Genomic DNA, 19436 nt, shown 5'->3' on the forward strand with positions numbered 1-19436 from the left:
TGACAATTTAAAACATATTAACAATTTATAAAGCAAACATACATGCATAAAATAAGAAATTATATTTTATGCATGTATGAGTCAACAGTCATTGCCTGAAGCAAATCACTTACTCCTTCTGGGAGTTGAGATTTTGAATTTAGAGAATTTGACCTTCTCATGCTGCTGATTATTGAGTCTAATGAGCACGAAAGTTGGTATAATACACCACTGTTAGTTTTCGAACTACTGCATTTGCGTACATAGTTTTCCTAGAAATGTTTGAAATTCTTGTTTCGTGCTTCCTGTACCTCTTTAGAGAGCATTCAAATAGGCAAGACCATTCTTCTCACAACCTCATGTCTGTATAATAGTATTTTGTGCAAACTTTGTGGCATATAATACCATGAGTAGCTCTGTGCAAACAAATAGTCAACAAAAAGAGGCAATCAATCATGTAATTATAAAGATAAGTTAGCGACAGCTCAGTATAGAAATAATATTAACAAATAAACTTACCTAAAGGCAGTACATTTGACATGCATCTGCATTTGACATGCAGCTGCATCAAAACTGATGGCAATGTGATCAAGATGACATGCAACTTTTTTAGCAGTAGTACATCCAGTTTTAAAATTTCAGCCACAATACTTTTAGATTGGAAAAAACAACGAGCTATATTTCCATCATTGGATGACCCAGAACCACCAAATCTGGGCACTTCAATAAATAATCCATGATTATTTATTGATGTGCCCAGATCTGGTGGGCACATCAATAAATGGTGGACGATTTTTGAAGGCATCTAGGATTCTTTTTTTGCTTGTCATCACAGATAACTTTTATTTTGAGTTACGCGCCTGCCCTTTTTGGTTATCCAATTTGTAAGCAAGGTGAAGCCAGCATTCGATTGTTCTAATCCATGCATGTGATAATGACAAGCCATACTGTAGACCAGAGTAGTTTGCATTTTCAATTTTTGCTACCATTTTTTCAATTTTGTTAATCTCTTTCGGTGTGCTGCCACACACTGAGCAGAACTGTGATGCAATGGTCTCAACTGATAAGGCTAATGCCACTTTACTATCCACCATGGTTATTTCAATGATATTTGGCACATTTAAATAATGAAATAAAACTTTTTTGTTATGCAAATTCTATTATTCATTTATTACAGCTTAGAATGATATTACCAAATCCTTAACTGCAGCTAAGTATTTCCTTTTAAATGTTAAAACGTATCAAAATGCAATCAATACTGTTGTTTTGCAAAAATAAATTAAAAATTCAAGTATCCATAGCAACCAATTAAAACTATAACTTCATTAAGAAGTGTGAATCTCATTTTAATACACGAATAAAAAACTGTTAAAATACCATTAATGTTAAAATAAGTTGTTGCTATGTAAAATTTGATACCATAGCAACCAAATTGCACTCAATGTGTAGCTTGAATAGGTCTGTCTACGTCCATAAAACCAAGTGTTTTGGCTTCCTTACATTTTAAAGAACAGCTTATGACCATTCATTTGCTGACCTAACCCGCCCCAAAAAAGATGCATTTAATTTGGCACATTTAAGTAATAAAATTAAACTTTTATGTTATACCTATTTTAATATTCATTTATTAAACCTTAAAATGACATTACAGGGTTATTCATTTTTATATGCGCGTCTATTCGTTTTTATATGCGTGTTTATTCATTCTTATAAGCGCATTTATTTAATCTTATATGCGCTTTTATTCATTCTTATATGTGCATTTATTCATTCTTATATGCGTGTTTATTCATTCTTATATGCGTGTTTATTCATTCTTATAAGCGCATTTATTTAATCTTATATGCGCTTTTATTCATTCTTATATGTGCATTTATTCATTCTTATATGCGTGTTTATTCATTCTTATATGCGTGTTTATTCATTCTTATATACGCGTTTATAGGCGAGTCAACCACCCATAAAATCTCTAATATAATTTTATATAGACAATAAAAAGGCTGTTGTGTGTTTATATAGATTTAATCAAAATATAAATTAGATTGTTGCCATTACTATTTATTTAAAAAATGGTTGCCGAGCCAGCACTGGCCAGCTAGCTATTTACGCATATGATTGTAAAATAGAATTAAATTAAACTTTGTAATAATCTTTACCCATAATCTTTTTAAGTTTCCTGATTACCCCAACCATATTTCGAGGCCTTTCTCCCTGTTTGTAAGTATGCTTTAAAGAAAAAGAAAAATTCTTCTACTGGATTAAGCTGTTGTGTGTATGCTGACATATACTTAATAGCTATGCTTTGAGAGGCAATTGTTTGCCTAAGCAAACACCTCTTTCATTACTACAATGAAAGTACAAAATGAATGCAGATTCATTTTATATATTTATTGTAGTAAGGAAAGTACAAAATGAATCTGCATTCCAGCCTCCAGTTTTTATTTCATAAGGCAGCACTCCCATTGTTGAAATAGCACAAATCAAATTAACACTGTTGTCACAATTTGCAGACGACTGTAAAATTGCTAGCGCACCTCTTAGCGAATAACCATATGTGTTGTTGGTGTGCAAATTAAATCCAGTTTCATCCAAATAAAAGTTTTTATTTGAAATTCCGTTAACTTTGCTTGGAAATGCGTAGCATGCGTAAATCAATAACTCGTGTTGAGTTTTGTTCTTCTGGCACATGCACAACACACTTTCTTGATAAACTTAAGCGTTTGAGTTTTCTTGAAATAGTAAGCTGAGGCATATTGAAGCCTGCTGCAAAAAGATTTTCTTTTATTGCTTCTTGCGTACAAAGATTGTTTTCTTGTACGCGTAATTCAATAATATTTTTTATTTAAGCGTTTTTAGGTCTTTTATCTCGTTTTTTATCAGAAAACGACTTGAATGCAGACATGTCGTTGAATTCTCCTCTGTTAAACTTAAAAACAAGATTTTAAAATGTGCATAGATAAATCAAGAGAAGTGGAAATGCTTGTTGTAGATTCATTTCTTTTAACTAAATGCTTAAGCATTTTAATGTGCTGTTTTCTAACATTTTTCTTTGTTTTATGATTTGCACAGCTATTTTCTCTTCCATCTATAGGGTAATTATTTGAGTACTAATGATAATTATAAATAGTTAAATTTAAATCTAGATAAATGAATATTTAGATGAATAATTTAGTTAATCAATAAATATAATAATGCAATTAAACAAAGCTCTAATACTAAATTAAATTAACCATCATCAAATGTAAAAAGTTTTCGTCTTAAGTATTTTTAACCTCGTTTATCAGGAAACAAGAAAAATTTGTTTTGAGAAAACTGTAATCGTGGCAAGAATATTAGCTTGATTTGTGCTGTTTCAACAATGGGAGTGCTGCTTTATGAAATAAAAACTGGAATGCAGATTCATTTTGTACTTTATTTACTACGTTGTTGGCACCAGCGATTAGGAATGCAGATGTGGAAGCGTTGTGTTTGTTTTGGACAACATATATATATAATATATATATATATATATATATATATATATATATATATATATATATATATATATATATATATATATATATATATAGAATACTGTATATGATTTTTTGACAGATTTGATCATGTCAAAATTTGGACTTTTGTCCATAGCTGGCCCACTGTAGTTTTGCGGGAAAGTTTTGAAAACTTTAGGTTTATAAATCAGTATTTAGAGTGGTTAATAAAAATTCTGACGGTTACATGGAGCGCATATATATTGCAAACATATACTTAGAAATTTGATAACAAATACTCTATTCAATATCAAGTTATCACATTTCAAGTTTTTAAGAAACGCTCGAAATGCGAAGCTGATAAAAACAAATGAGAAAGTAAAAATTTAAACAAATAAATCTTTAAATCCTAACAACTTGCTGTAGCATAATAGCCTTCTATGGCTTCTTTTTCTTTTAAAATGTCATTGTAGCTCTTCTGCTTTGCTACGATGGAGTTTCTTCGCATTTCTACATTGTTGTTAGCTTTTTTGGTCATGCGTTTTACACGTGAAATATCCAGTTCCTTGTCAAATTGTTGCAAAACTATCATGTCATGTCAATCTGAAATTTTCTGAGATGCTGAGGATTTCATTTCTGTCATTGTTAAAATGTATTACAGCTGAATAGGTACCCATTTTTATTGTTTCTATTCCAACAAATATAGATTTTAGTACACAAAACCATATGATTGCATTCAAAGCCGTTTTTGTATTTTAGGTTTTCACATGCATAATCTCTCCCAATAGCTCTTCAATAAAGCTTTAAAAACTGGAAAGATGATATTTTTATCCACAGAGAAATTAAATTTAGTGGCTTATATATCTAAGCCGCTGTCTTTACCGCTGTCCAGCCTAGGCAGCCGATGCGGAGCCAGGGAGTTTATAGAGGCCTGCCATTAGATATCAATTTTTTTTTTTGATTAATTAAAAAAAAACTGAGTTATAAAATCAACCACGAGTAAACCATGGTTTTCCCATGGAAAACGAAAATTCCATGGAATTTTAATGGGTGAATTTCCATAAAATTTGAAATCCCACGGAATTTCCATGGGTGAACCATGGTTTTTTTTAACTCATGTTAAAAACATGTAAAAATGAATATAAAACATGTCAAAATGAGTCAAATGAGTTATAAAGATTAAAAAGAAAATTTACTCTAAAAGTTATTAGTTATTAAGACTAGTTATTTATTCTTTACTCTTTTACTTTTAATTATTTACTCTTTATTTATTCTATTTTTAAATCTTGAATCCGTTAAAAAAAAATTCAAGTGTTTTCTTCTAAACATATTCGAGAAAAAAAATTTGTCTGCGCCATTACACAAGGGATGGCGAAACGAATTTAAAAAAGAATTCTTCTCTTCTAAGTTCTTTATTTATAAGTAAAGTAAAAAATAATTTCAAAAAATGCAAATAATTTTATAAGTGAAAATAGTAGTGAAAAATCATCAGAACTTTTAAAGTAAAAAAATAAGCGATCAAGTAGAAGTCTGAAGTGATCGATGAACATTTACATAGATGAGCCTAACAAGAAAAAGAGTGGAGGCAAAAGAAAGAAAGAGGCAAATTTAAAACAAATTACAAATCTAAATATTGTTGTTTCCTTGCCAATAATAGCATTATTTTTTGCAAATAAACAATCTGATGAATTATTACAAAAAGCGTTGGATGCAAACTTGGACTCCATTAGTGTACGTAGCGAAAACTAATTGAACGTCGAAGTATTTTCTACTGACCCTGCCGACTATATACGTCTAAATAATAGCCTGATTAGGTTCATCACAACAAATAAGCAAAAAGAGACATCAACGCTAATTGTCTTTTAAAGTCTGAAACCGTTGACAAAGCTGGAACTTTGCGACGCACCTTAAAAAAAAATTTTTTTTTTAAACTAATAAATTGAGAAAAGAAAGAAAGTGATTGACTGGTATATACTGCTAAGCGGGGTAGTGTTTACTGCAAATCTTACTTCTTTTTCAGGAAAACTAGTTTTTTTAGCGAGCAAAGATGTATTTTGCTACTGGAAAGTTACTCATAAGGCAATCAGTGAGCATGAGCAGAAAAAGAATATTTGAAAAATGTTTTGCGTTGAGGGGTAGCTGTCACCAAACTACTTCATGGTAAAGTTTAATTATGTTTATCTTTTTGGATTATTTATCTTTTTAACCTATCGTTTTAAAAAAGAGCACCTGACAAGTTTGAAATAGTATTTTCTATCTTTAGATTATTGAATTTAAACCTGCTAAATATTACTCAAACATCGTTGATTCAACGACAGACGTTTTGCGCGCAGATTAACTAACTTTTGTTGTTTGATATGCCTGACAAGAAACCAGTTGAATGTTTCTTATCGTTCACTGGAAGAGATCACGGGACAGCTGATATGTCAAAAAGACATTAGAGATGCATGGCATCAACATTAGTGATTACTGTGGGTAGTTGCGCCTACGGTGGGTAGTTGATAATTCCTCCAATATATGTAGGGTCCAGACCCATTTTAAGAAGTTAAATACATTAGCTGAATACGCATCGCTTGGAAGTCTTGATATCAAAATTAGAAGGTGTAAAGATTCCGAAAATTTTCTCACTAACTAAATGCATGTGCAAATGCGAGTTCTACTCTTCAAACCGTTTTTTTTTAGTTACAAGGTATAATTATCAAAATCAGTTTTTTTAAGTTCTTAGTTGTCAATAGTAATTATATATTTTTTATATAGTAGTCTTAAAAGACTAATAAAGTTTATATAAAGTAGCCTTAAAAGACACGCTACAGTTAAACACGATAGTAGAAGCTAGCAGACTTTTCATGATGATCATCTGAAGACGGCCGTCATGATAGTCATCTGGAGCAAAATTATGGAAAAGTGCAAGAAAGTGAACAAAATGCTTCAGGTCGTTAAAATTGACTTAACAGCGGTGAATGAACTGTACAACTCTTTGTCAATTTTAGTTCAAAGGCTCAGATCAAATTTTGACGAATTTTGAAAAAGATGCTATAACATTGGTGGGCACCGACAAGTACTATGTTAACCAGAAAAGAAAAAAAGAATACAAGTGCCAACAAGATCGATTAACATTTATTTAAGACATTACTAGATAAGGAAAATGATTCCCGAGGTTAATATCATCATGAATCGACTTTTAGCTAAGCTTGAAAAGCGAAAGAAAGCTTATGCTTTATTTACCTCTCGTTTTGGATTTCTTGTCCATCTTGCAGATATGGATTCTGTTACAATTACATCGGACGCCCTAGCGCATTAAAAATCTAAACGAACAGTGCAGACATTTAATTTACAAAAGATTGTCTGCATTTCAAGAGCTTTGTTTTCACTTCAACTTATTCTGGTACCGGTTACTAACGAAACCTGTATCTACATTGTCTAATGTCGAATTTGTTATAAGGATATTTTTTTCTGCTGCTGTTAGAAATTGTAAAAGTGAAAGCAAAAATCTGATTTTCTAATGCATTGGATTACCTTGTTATATTTACCACATTTACTTGTTTATTTTTGGTCTTGTGCATAAATTTGTTATGTAAAGCATATAAAAAAATTGTGTTTACGTGCAGATTTTAGCTAATTTGACGAAGGTAAATATGAAAATGTTGTTACAAAGTCAATTAATTATTGCTTGCATATATTAAAATAAAAGTCAATAGACCGGGCGAATAAAAAAAATCAATTGTTTTTACTCAGTAATTGGTCAGCTTTACGTGAATAAAAACCACAGCAATTTTGCTCAAACTTTTATTCACGTAAAGCTGAACAATTACTCAGCGTTTTTGAAGTAAATCGCTTAGCTTTACGTAAATAATAATGTGTTCCCTAATAAAAACGTTCAAAGGACGTTTAAAAAGCATACCGTACCCATTGAGAATACTCGTTTAACTTCAAGTTTTATTGTAAAAGCAAAACTTCAACTTTTTTCAAAGTTTAAAAAACGAACACTTTGTCATTATTTGTACGTATAGTTTTTGAGCAACGTGTCCTCTTTATCTTACTATTAATTATATTTATAATAAAAATTTTATATGAGACAGCAGTACTTATTGAGTCAAACAAATGAGCTGGTAAGAATCAGCATGGTGTAAATAAATAAAAAAAAATTGAGTTAAGCCAGTATTATGATTAAAAAGCATTATTATGTTAGGTTTGAGACTTGTATGAGGCGTTTATAAGAAGAAACTGGCAACTGTTTTTTTTTTCTTGTTAGTAAGGTTTTCAATACCGTAAATCTAATAAAACCGTAAAAAACTTAACTTGAGGAAACGTTGACTTACACCATTCTGATTCTCGCTGGCTCCAAATACTGTTTTAAAAATATTTCCACAATTAGTGTATCTAGTACACAGCAAATTCATTCGTAAATCCATTGTCCACAGTTTAAGAAATTTTTTTCTTAAAATATTTCTTGCTTTAAGAAATAAATTCCGAGTTAGGAAATTTGATTCGTAAAAAAAGAAATGTAATTCTTGTTTTAAAATTCTCTTTAAAATCCTAAATCCATTACCCATTGTTAGGAAGATTCTTTTTTAAAACAAGAAATATTTTCATGTTTTGAGAAATAAATTGTGGGGTGGGAAATTTATTTCCTAAAACAAGAAATATATTTCTTGTTGTAAGAAATAAATTTTCAGACATTTTCGACGTTTTTGTTAGATCTAAGCCTAATAAAAACGTCCAAAAAACGTTTAAAAACGCTCCGTGCCCACTGGGTTGCTTATTTTAGAAAATATTTTTATTTGTTTAAAAACATCTTTGTTAACCTAGAATTTATTTAACTGCCATTGTTTTATTTTTATATAAACTAATTGATGATTAAATTATGAAACAAAATAGCATGGTAACGGCCCCACTTATTAAAATGTTTCCAAAAACGGTCATGTCTAATTTTGTCCAAACCAATATTTAGCACTAAATTTAGTTCTACTTTTAAAAAAAAGAGTTTAACTTGTTTCAAAAAACTCAAAAATTCATAAACACTCAGGATTCAAAAGTGTAGACTAGTCTACTAGTAATACTATGAAATTTAAAATTTATCGGTGAATATAAGTCTAGTTAAAAATAATACAAAAAATATTTTATCAACTTGTTGCCCCTTACGTTGGGGGGGGGGGGAGGGGAATGAAGTCAAAGGGATTTTTTTGTTCCCAGCCTCTAATCATCGCATTTTTTTGCAAAGCCTCATTATTTGGCATAAGTACACATACAAATGTTTGGAGTTAGCTCCATGTCTGGAAGTTAGCTATCTAAAACATCAAAAAATCCTAAATGCATCACTGATTAACAACATCAAGGCCTTAGACTGTTGACAACCCTTTTGACTGTTGCTTTAAAATGCAGATAAAACTCTTTGAACTTTTAAAACTCCGAAGAAAACCTTATCCATTGAATTTTGGAGTTTCCAAGCATGTTAATATAATCAGCCATGACTTTCTGTTATTAATGCAGCCAAACCAGAAAGCTCGTCATTGCTGAAATAAGGATTTATATACTTTTATCCATTATGTAAACAATATCGTTTTTATTTACTATATCATCGCGTTCGTACATTTTTTATCTGCCAAAGCAAATAACTAACAAAGTGGGATCCATTTGTGGGGACAATCTTAACAGCAAGCAGTTTTAAGGATATCCCATCTTCAAAACAAAGCTTAAAAAATAATACATTTTCAGAATTACAAACTCAATCCTAATGCGCTTTATCTTACTTCTAAGATCCATTAAACTATGTGACCTTGTTCAATTCTTGAATCGCCAGTTTGTCTGGAATCACCAACACAAAAACCTACCTCTTACCTTCAACAATTTTTTCTAAAAAAATGCAATAACCAATACTATCTTCGATCTATTGGTAATCTGAATCTAGCAATTGAAGTATAAAATCCTGGAATAACCTATGTATGTGTATATGTTTGCATGAATGTGTATGTGTGTATGTGTATGTTTGTATATATTTATATGGGTATATATGTGTGTATATGTGTTTATAAGTATATATATAAATGTGTGTTTGTGTGTGTGTATATATATATTTGTGTACGCGTATATACGTGTATGTGTATATAATATATACATATATAGTATTATTAAATGCGTGTATATGTATTTATGTTTGTATATGTGTATGTATGTATGTATGTATGTATGTATGTATGTATGTATGTATGTATGAATGTATGTATGTATGTATGTATGTATGTATGTATGTATGTATGTATGTATGTATGTATGTATGTATGTATGTATGTATGTATGTATGTATGTATGTATGTATGTATGTATGTATGTATGTATGTATGTATGTATGTATGTATGTATGTGCTTATGTATGTGTGTGAATTTTTTTTTTTTTTTGAATTTTCATGCTAAATTTTTCTATGCAATGTTCTTATATCCGAAGATATTGTTGGTTTAGTATAGGAACAGCCACAAATAGTCATTAAGACTAATCCAAAGTAGCGTTCGTTATTGACCAACATTTTTGCGTACCGAAGTACTACTCAAGCAATTTTTTGTTATGTTTTCATTGATATTAACATAACCCAGCGTGCACAGACGTCAAAGAGACGTCCTATGGACGTCTTAATTAGGTCGCGACGTCTCCGACCAAATTATGACGTCTCAAAGACGTCCTCACAGACATCTTTGTTAAGACGTCCTAGTGACGTCTTTGAGACGTCTTTAAAAATGTGTAAACACAAAAATGAGTAAAAAATGTGTAAATTTATACGTAACGTATAAATTTACGTAATTATTACGTATATATATATCTTACGTATAAATTTACACATTTTTTACACTTAGGGTGTAAAAAATGAGTAAAAAATGAGTAAAAAAATTAAATAACGTCCAGCTCGAGCGGACATTTTTAATTAACTGAGTATACACAATTAATTAAAAATGTCCGCTTTTTAATTAACTAGTATACTCAGTTAATTAAAAATGTCCGCTCGAGCTGGTCGTTATTTAATTTTTGTTTTTTTGGGGGTTATTTATCGTTTTAACTCATTTTCTAACTTTTTACATTTTTCGGAGTATTTTAAATCTTAATTAACCTAGTTATTATTAATTAACTTAATTCAGTTAAACAAGTCTTATATAAGTTCAATGTTTATTTTAATAATGATCTATTTAGATAATAAAAATTTATATCTGAAATGTCTAACGCAAACTATTTAAGACTCTGGCGAAGAAACTATGAAACCCAGTTGGAAGTTCTTAATTATTGTCACGACTCTTGTGAAGAGACCATTTTATTGGATTCACCATCCGATAAAGAAGAAGTTGAAATAGTTGAAGAAGAAGTTGAAATAGTTAAAGGAAGACTGGATTTAAATTGCGAGGTTTCACCCTCATCTTCCATTTTTAGCGATGTAAATAGCATTTATATCTCAGAAAACGATGATTTTGACAATAAAAATAACTTGGCCTCTGAACTTTCATCTTGGGCATGTGAACATCACCTTACAATGGCAGCAACAAATCATATCTTGCTAATATTAAGAAATCATGGTCACAAAGAGTTGCCTAAAGATTCAAGAACCTTATTAAGCACACCAAGAAAAGTTCCTCTAAAACAAAAATGTGGTGGTGATTATTTTTACATAGGTTTAAAAAGTTCAATAAAAAGTAAGTTAAAAGAGTTTTCATCTCATGATATTAATTCTTTGAAGACAATTAATCTATTGATTAACGTAGATGGTATACCATTGTTCAAATCATCAAACACTCAACTTTGGCCTATTCTTGCATCTTTTCAACTCGCCAGTCCATTTGTTGTAGCTCTTTACTGTGGTAGTTCCAAACCTGACAGTTGTGAGGAATTTTTAAAAGATTTTTTAGACGAGTATCGTAATTTGGAGGTTTTTGGTTTACACTATAATGGCAAAAAATTTAATGTAAATATTAAAGGATTTATTTGTGATGCTCCAGCACGTCAATTTTTAAAGGGAATTAAGGGTCATACTGGTTATGATGCATGTGAAAGATGTAAAGTTCATGGAGTAAATATAGAAAATCGAATAGTTTTTCATGATCTTGATTGCGAACCAAGGATAGACCAGGATTTTAAACAGATAGCTTATACAGGACATCAGTTACTTGTTAGTCCTTTAATCCACTCCAGTGTTCAATGCATCAAAGATTTTTGTTTGGACTATATGCATTTAGTTTGCTTAGGAGTTGTTAAAAGATTGCTTCTATACTTAAAAGAAGGCCCTCGTTGTTGTCACATATCATCTAATCAGTTAAATGTAGTCTCTGACACTATTTTATTGCATTATGGAAAAATGCCTTCAGAATTTGCACGCCAGCCACGTGGGCTAAGCGATCTACGAAGATGGAAGGCAACTGAGTTCAGACAGTTCTTGACATATACTGGAATAATAGCCCTTAAAGGAACTGTTAGTTCACCATTTTATATTAATTTTTTATCTTTATCTGTTGCAATAAGAATTATGCTTGAGGAAAATCAAGATTACAGAAATGACCATTTGGAATATGCACATAAATTACTGGTCTATTTTGTTGCAAGTAGTAGGGAGTTGTATAGCGATTCTTTTTGTTCATATAATGTACACTGTCTTATTCACTTGCATAACGATGTTTCAAACTTTGGATGTAATTTAGATCAAATTTCTTGCTTTCCTTTTGAAAATTATTTAAATTCGTTAAAAAGGTTTATTCGTCAAGCAAATAATCCTATATCTCAAGTTGTGAAACGTATTCATGAGTTTGAAATAAATAATTCAATAAACTTTTCAAAGGATATCAAGACCAAAATTTCTACAAATGAAAAAGACAATTGTTTTCTTCTCCATTCCGGAAAAATTGTTTTTATTACAAGTATTTTAGATATGACTACTTTTGTTTGTAAAATGTTCCACAATAGTCTGTTAAGAAATTACTTTCCTGATCCATTTGATTCAAAGATGGTTGGAATTTATTTTTTATGTAAGTCTAACATTGGCAAAAGAAAAACTGTAAATAAGGTAGATATTAAAAGAAAGGTTGCATGTCTACCAGTCAATGATGGGGTTGTTCTATGTACTTTACTTAATGATGTGATGTGGTAAGCCAACTATGTATATGATTTTAAAGAATCTTTCTTAAAAAGTTAACTTTACTTTCTTGTATAAAATAAAAAATGTGCACATTTATTAAATAAATTATTGCGTTAAAAATTAGTTATTTTTATGATAAATATATATTTTTTTAATTTTTATTATTTTTATTATCATTATGTTTTATTATCACTTTTATAATAGTTATATATAATATTTCTATAATTTTTAACAACATAGTTTAAAAAATAATTTCATTGCAATTTATTTTTTTTGTTGTTATATAATATTATGTTGTATAAATAAATAATAGTTGATAGTAATTGCATGATGATTTTCAATTACTTTAATGCTGTTTTTATGAAAGAATGTTAATTGCTAATTTTTTTAAATTCATATTTCTTTTTTAGAATCTTAAATTTTTTTAATGATTAATTATGAGCTTTTAATGAATAATGGAGAGCTTTTCAATAAATACTAATTTGTTTAATTTAACTTTTAATTAAGTCTACAAGCATCATTTTCTGTATAAATTTTGTATAATTTTTCTTTCAAGTATAACAATCATTTCCTGTTATATCTAACATCTATTTTTTAATTACAATAATAAAGTAATTGACAATTAGTTAAAACTTATCTGTCGAACTTTTTACTGGTATAAAAATGCATTTTTAAATTATCTTCTCACTCAGTTTTGAAGATATTTGTTCTTTTAGGAAAAGTAAGCTTCATTTTAATTTACTAATAAATTTAAAAAGTCATTTATCTTTTCATTTTATTCAATTGTAATTCTTAATTTTATTTATATAAATAAATTATTGCTTTTTGAGTTATCTTATTTTTGTTTAATAATTTATCATATTGAAATATGATTGTCGTTATATTTTAGATTTCTAATCAAAATGTCTTATTCTTTGGTTTCTCTTGTGGAGAAAAACAAAAAAGTGGTAGATGCTGTTGTACCTAGTCATTGGATAAAAGATGACAGAGTATTTTGGCCTGAAGGTGCGTATGTAGAACGAAGTGCAAAGAACTTGGATGAGTTAGATGAAACCTGGCCTTCATATAAGTTAGTCAAAGTTAAATTCACTGCAGGTAGGATAATTTACTAGTAAATAAGACTTCCTAACTATTTTGAATAATTAAAGCCATTGCTTTGTAGGTATTTCACAGTTTAACATAAATGTAGCTAATTTCAAAAATAGTAAATCAATTGTAATTTTATCATTATCATTAGATGACTATGAATGGTGCAAAGATGTAGAAATGTCTACTACTGAACACGACAGTGATGCTGAGCCTGTAATAAGTCAAGCAACAGGTAACATAAAGCTTAAAACAGTTTAAAGCTTATGTCACAGTTTTCATTTAACAGCAAAACTATTTTTATATATTTATTATTGAAATAAAAGATATATATTCTTTATCCTATTTTTCACTGATTTTGTTTTATTTTATTTAGCAAATAAGATAACACAAAAAATTTACCTACCTAAACCTTTTACAAAGTCAATGGAAAACAAAACAAAGTCAAAAACTAAAAGAAGCAAATCTGGTGAGAATTATTCATTTTAATATTTTCATGACACTTTAATTAAAGTGCAGCAATATATATATATATATATATATATATATATATATATATATATATATATATATATATATATATATATATATATGTATATATATATATATATATATATATATATGTGTGTGTGTGTATATATATATATATATATATATATATATATATATATATATATATATATATATATATATATATATATATATATATATATACATATATATATATATATATATATATATATATATATATATATATATATATATATATATATATATATATATATATATATACATACATGCATATATATGTGTATGTATGTACATACATACACATATATATGTATATATATATATATATATATATATATATATATATATATATGTATGTATATATATATATATATATATATACATACATACATACATACATACATACATACATACATACATACATACATATATATATATATATATACATATATATGTGTATGTATGTATATACATATATATATACATACATAATAATGTATATATATACATACACACACACATTTTTTTTTTAGTAGTAAAAAGATAAAAATTCATATATATATATATATATATATTTAGTGCATGAAATAGTCGATCTACCAATTTCTTCGATAAACTCATTAAAAAGAAAACTAAGTCATACTGCTGGTTAGTACTATATGCTTTTTTGTACTATCAAGGAAAGTGTAGCTTTTGGGGACCTGATGTCCCTAGTTTTTTTTTAAGTTTACTTTTTATATTGTTTTTTTAAAGAATTAAATATCATACCGAATGTTATGGGTTCCTCTTCTTCAAGCAGACCATTGCAGCCCGAAACTGCAAAAGATTTAGCAGGTAGTTGCAAAAGGATGTATCCTTTACCAGATGCAGGTAAAGTTGCTTGTTTCCATTTCATGTTTTCTTTTGTTGGTTTGTAATATCAGTAAAATTTTATTTAAATAATTTTTTTTTACTTTTTAGAGTTTCAGAGAAAAGTTATGTTTCAACTTGCTGAAATAAAGAACTTGTTGATAGATAGAACTGCACATTTCTCTAATGATGCAGAAGAAATTTTTAAACAGTGTAAAAGTTCAGACGAACTTATTATTTTAGAAAAAACAATTGCTGACGGGGATATTCAATACAGTACTTTTGTATGCTTGAATATAATTATTTACTCGTTTATATTATTGTCTTGGTTTTTTTTTTTTTTTAATTGTCATAAATTGTTTATCATATTATCTATTTGTTTTAGGTAAAACATTTATCATCAGTTGGCGGTAAAAATCCAGCTAATGTAATAAAAAATATTCTACTCACGTAAGTTACCAGCATAAGTTTTTTTTGACGCTAATTCTAATCCATATTTTTCAGAAGAAAGATCTTCGTATTCTTTTGTTTTTATATAAAAAAAAATTTATATAAGAAAAGTTCTAAAATATAAAATAAAAGATATAAAATTTCAAAGCACTGCTAGTGAAATATATTTTTGCATATTTAGACTAACAACAGACAATGTTTTGTCAGAATATAGCATGAATGGTTTAAAGGAAAAGAAAATATTTAAAGAGCTTGTAAATCTATGTAATGCAATCACCGGTATCGATCTTAGCTTTTTATTGTATTCAATTAAGTTGTTTAAATTTTTTTTTTTTGATGCACTGATTTTGTTGATGAATTTTTTCTTATTCTATTTAATAGATGCTGTTTTAAAGTCTTATAAAAACGTGACAAAAGCAGAAGCAATGCAACTTATTGGGACAATAATATCCTCCAATATTAATTGAAAATGATTATATTCTTATATAATTAAATGTTGTATTTTTTTAATTTATAATCCTTTATAAATTTGTAATTCTTTATGTCTCTCTATGACTAGATAGAATCATATCAAATTCGATTGTTATATGCAATTTGTTAAGTAAAGGGCTTGGAAAAATATCAAAGACTTTCTAAAGACTTTCTCTTGAGAAAGTCTTTACGTCTGTACATCTTTACATAGATTCTTAGAATCTATGTAAAGGTGATAAGTAATCTTATAGTCTGTACATCTATTAATAGATGTACAGACTCTACTAGTAGATGTACATCTAATTCGATGTACAGACGTAAAAAGACGTTTATAGGACGTCTTTTTCAGACGTCTTAAGGACGTCTAAAAAAGACGTCCTCAAGACTTTCACCTGAGACCGAATAAGGACGTCTTACAGACGAGAAATCAGACGTCTTATAGACGTCCTTAGGACGTCATTGTGCACGCTGGGTAAATATTAATGAAAACATAACGAAAAATCATACAATTGCAATGTCTTTATAATACTCAAGAGTATTCTTTACAAAATGTTTACAAAAAAGATTGCAAAATAACGCAAACAAAAACTTGCATATTTTAAAAAATAACTCTAATTTAGAAAAGATTCCCAAAGCCTATGGTAAAAATAATGCGGCTTTTATGTTTAACAGGGCCGTCCCGAAGAGATTTTAATGGGAAGGAGTGGGGTTGACTTATCTGTTTTTTCACGACTAAAGCCAAAAAAAAAAAAATGTTTAGTCCTCGACTGCAAAATATAGATACTATTTTGCCGACTCCAGTGTCCAATTTGCCAACTAATAAAATTCGCAGGAAGGGCTAGACACCCCTCGGGATGGCCCTGATGTTTAAATGTAAATATATGAGTATAAATGTAAGATATATCCATTATAATTTCAATCATTAAATATAAATAAAAAATTCACTATTTTATTAATATAAATGTTAAAAAAAAAACTTTTAAAGGCACATAATTTTTCAAAAAATATACAAAAAAAAATATGTTTTAACTATAAGTCGACGAATTAAAATTGTAAATTCTACGTCAAGTCTACAGTAACTAATTATCTAATTTTTTTGCGACGTTAGGTTAAAATACTGGTAATCCTTCAGTTAGGCGGTGTAAATTAAAATAATTTGTTTGCTTATTTTGGGCTTGTTGCAATTACGTTTGAAACAACAAACCCTTCAAAAAATATATAAAAAATTTGTTAATTGAGGGCAAAGTTTAGGGTGAAGAAGGTTATGATTAGGTTCAGATTTAAGGTCATGGTTGGTCCAAATAGGTTTAAGACTTGATAATTAACCTTAAACTCTATAATATATATATATATATATATATATATATATATATATATATATATATATATATATATATATATATATATATATATATATATATATAAATATAAATATAAATATATATATATATATATATATATATATATATATATATATATATATATATATATGTATGTATATGTATATGCATATATATGTATACGCATATATAAGTATATTACCAAGCCCGACGACACGGGTTTCGAAGTGGAGGGGTACAAGCGTCAAGTTCTAAAAAAACTCCTCTATATTTAGAAATTTCTAAAAAAAAAGTGTCCTTAAGGAAAAAAGTTTTTTGTTTCTTAGCCGAATTACTTGCTATTAATAAAATATCATATTTCTTAATTTCATTGATAAAAAATCAAAATAATATCTCTTTAGATTGTATTTATTTTTGATATAATAAGGTAAACTATTTATTTAAATAGCATTTTTTCTTAACACGGTACAGATGAATAAAGAACAGAACCTTAAAGATAATGCATTTCAGCTGAACCTCTCTATTGTCATTAAAACACAGAAAATAGTGATTTTGGAAAAAATGTGTAATTGATATGGAATATTAAATTTATAAAAACAAAAAACAAATCTGCCAGTCAAAAATTGCGGCTAATTTAGGTAAAAGTGCCATTTTCAAAATGAAATAATAAGTTTCGTCTGCCCTGGTCCGCTAAAAGCTAATTGTTAAATGATAAAGTATAATATCCTTATTTACCAGTTTAAAAATTTTGAACGCAATAAACCGTCAAAGTGATTTTTTTCTAAATAAGAAAGCCAATCAAAATTAAAATGAAGCTGGCAAATTTGTTGTTGTTGTTTTACCGAACGTTCAGCGTAAAAAAAAGTTAAAAATCAAATGAATTTAGAACAAAAATAAAACCGAAGAGTAAGTTTGATTTAATACTTTTGAAATAAAGTTTGTTTGTCAAAATTTTGTGAAGTTTTTTAAGTACCCTGAAAACATCATTATCATCATCATCAAACAACTAAATAAGACCAACATAATTGTCATGATGTTTTTTGCTTTCTGTTGAACCCACTGATATATAAAATAAATGAGACTCAGTGAGTTGAATTGAAAAACAAGGCTTTTATAGCTCAATTAGCAGTAAATACAATGTTAATTGTAATGCTATGAAATACTTTCATTTTTTGAAAGGTTTAGTGATTTAAAAAGTTCCGAATACTTCAACAATGTTTATGAAAAAATAAGATTTTATGATTTTTTTACTGTTAATCATGATTTTTTTCTGTTTACTGTTCACAAGCTTCAGCCCGCAACTTTTATCTGTTGTGGCTCGCGAGCGAGTTCAAAACTCATTCTACACAGCCCTAAATGTCAGCTGGTGTCAAATTGTTACTTTATTTATTTTTCCAATTACTCATTCAACTAAACTACTCAGACCATAGTTCAGACCTGTAAAGTTTGGATTACCACTTAACTGTAACAAATATGAATGCTTCTAACTAGTTATTACAATAACAATTTTTATTTAATGTTCTATGATATGTTTCAATAATACACTTGCATATTAAAATAATAGCTATCTGAAATAGTTTCAAATCATTCAGCTGAAGAGAGGGAAATGATCATGAGGATTTAACAGAAGGACCTCATCCAAGCTAAGGCATTATCAAAAGTTGTTCTGTTTTCATTGGCGTGACCAATGAAGAACCATCAGAGTTAAACAATAAAGTCCTCAGAAATTTCAGGCTCCATCACACAAAAAAACATCATAGAAACACCAGATAGAGAATCTCTTCAATTGGCTTCTAGAAATCAGTGATCCTGTTAGTCAGGATCAAATTCAATATGCTGTGCTAGAAGAAACTGGTCAAAGAGCTATTTTTAAAGAAATTTTGGCAATTTTGCAAATGCCAGATAAAAAACCAACCAATGAAAAGGAACTGTAAACTAAGACTTATTTGTAAATGATGGTTTTAAATTAACCTTGTTCTTTTAATTTTGAAAATTTTAAATTTTTTAAAAGTTTTTAATATAATCGTTTTTTACTTAAGTTTTTCTTTCTACTTGAGAATTTTGGTGAATGGTAATATTTTAATTAGTTATGATAATGTCGTAATTTATGAAATAGTTTAATATTTTTTTCTGATTAGAATCCTTTTCAATCA

General features: G+C 28.4%; 2 protein-coding genes across 5 annotated transcripts in view; one reads left to right on the forward strand and one right to left on the reverse strand.

Moving 5' to 3' along the window:
* LOC100210722 (anoctamin-4) overlaps positions 1 to 19436 on the reverse strand; it is a 99954-nt gene that overhangs the window by 68059 nt on the left and 12459 nt on the right. Inside the window, exons 1-2 of one of the 3 annotated variants that reach the window (XM_065804108.1) lie at positions 499 to 1196; positions 114 to 395 (exon numbers count right to left, since the gene is read on the reverse strand). The exons of 1 other annotated variant lie outside the window; for it this stretch is intronic. In XM_065804108.1, the coding sequence (XP_065660180.1) occupies positions 114 to 161 (48 nt within the window). In that variant the 5' untranslated portion in view covers positions 162 to 395; positions 499 to 1196. Of the gene's footprint in view, positions 1 to 113; positions 396 to 498; positions 1197 to 19436 lie in introns of those variants that run through there. One more of the 3 variants, XM_065804110.1, reaches the window with a different exon arrangement.
* LOC136084048 (uncharacterized) lies at positions 10613 to 15966 on the forward strand. 2 transcript variants are annotated; one of them, XM_065804113.1, is made up of 10 exons: positions 12432 to 12564; positions 13446 to 13651; positions 13794 to 13877; positions 14019 to 14111; positions 14753 to 14821; positions 14927 to 15043; positions 15134 to 15306; positions 15408 to 15472; positions 15654 to 15751; positions 15854 to 15966. In XM_065804113.1, the coding sequence occupies exons 2-10, from the start codon at positions 13459 to 13461 to the stop codon at positions 15937 to 15939; spliced, it is 978 nt and encodes a 325-aa protein (XP_065660185.1). In that variant the 5' UTR covers positions 12432 to 12564; positions 13446 to 13458; the 3' UTR covers positions 15940 to 15966. The 2 variants fall into 2 exon arrangements, with proteins under 2 accessions (XP_065660184.1, XP_065660185.1); XM_065804112.1 differs by lacking the exons at positions 13794 to 13877; positions 14019 to 14111; positions 14753 to 14821; ... (3 more) ...; positions 15654 to 15751; positions 15854 to 15966 and having other exon boundaries at positions 10613 to 12564; positions 13446 to 13574.

Source organism: Hydra vulgaris, chromosome 08, assembly GCF_038396675.1.
Source record: "Hydra vulgaris chromosome 08, alternate assembly HydraT2T_AEP".
Lineage (NCBI taxonomy): Eukaryota > Metazoa > Cnidaria > Hydrozoa > Anthoathecata > Hydridae > Hydra > Hydra vulgaris.

Coding starts and splice junctions, on each gene's coding strand:
- LOC136084048 (XM_065804112.1), top strand. CDS start 10,652: ATGTCTAACGCAAACTATTTAAGACTCTGGCGAAGAAACTATGAAACC.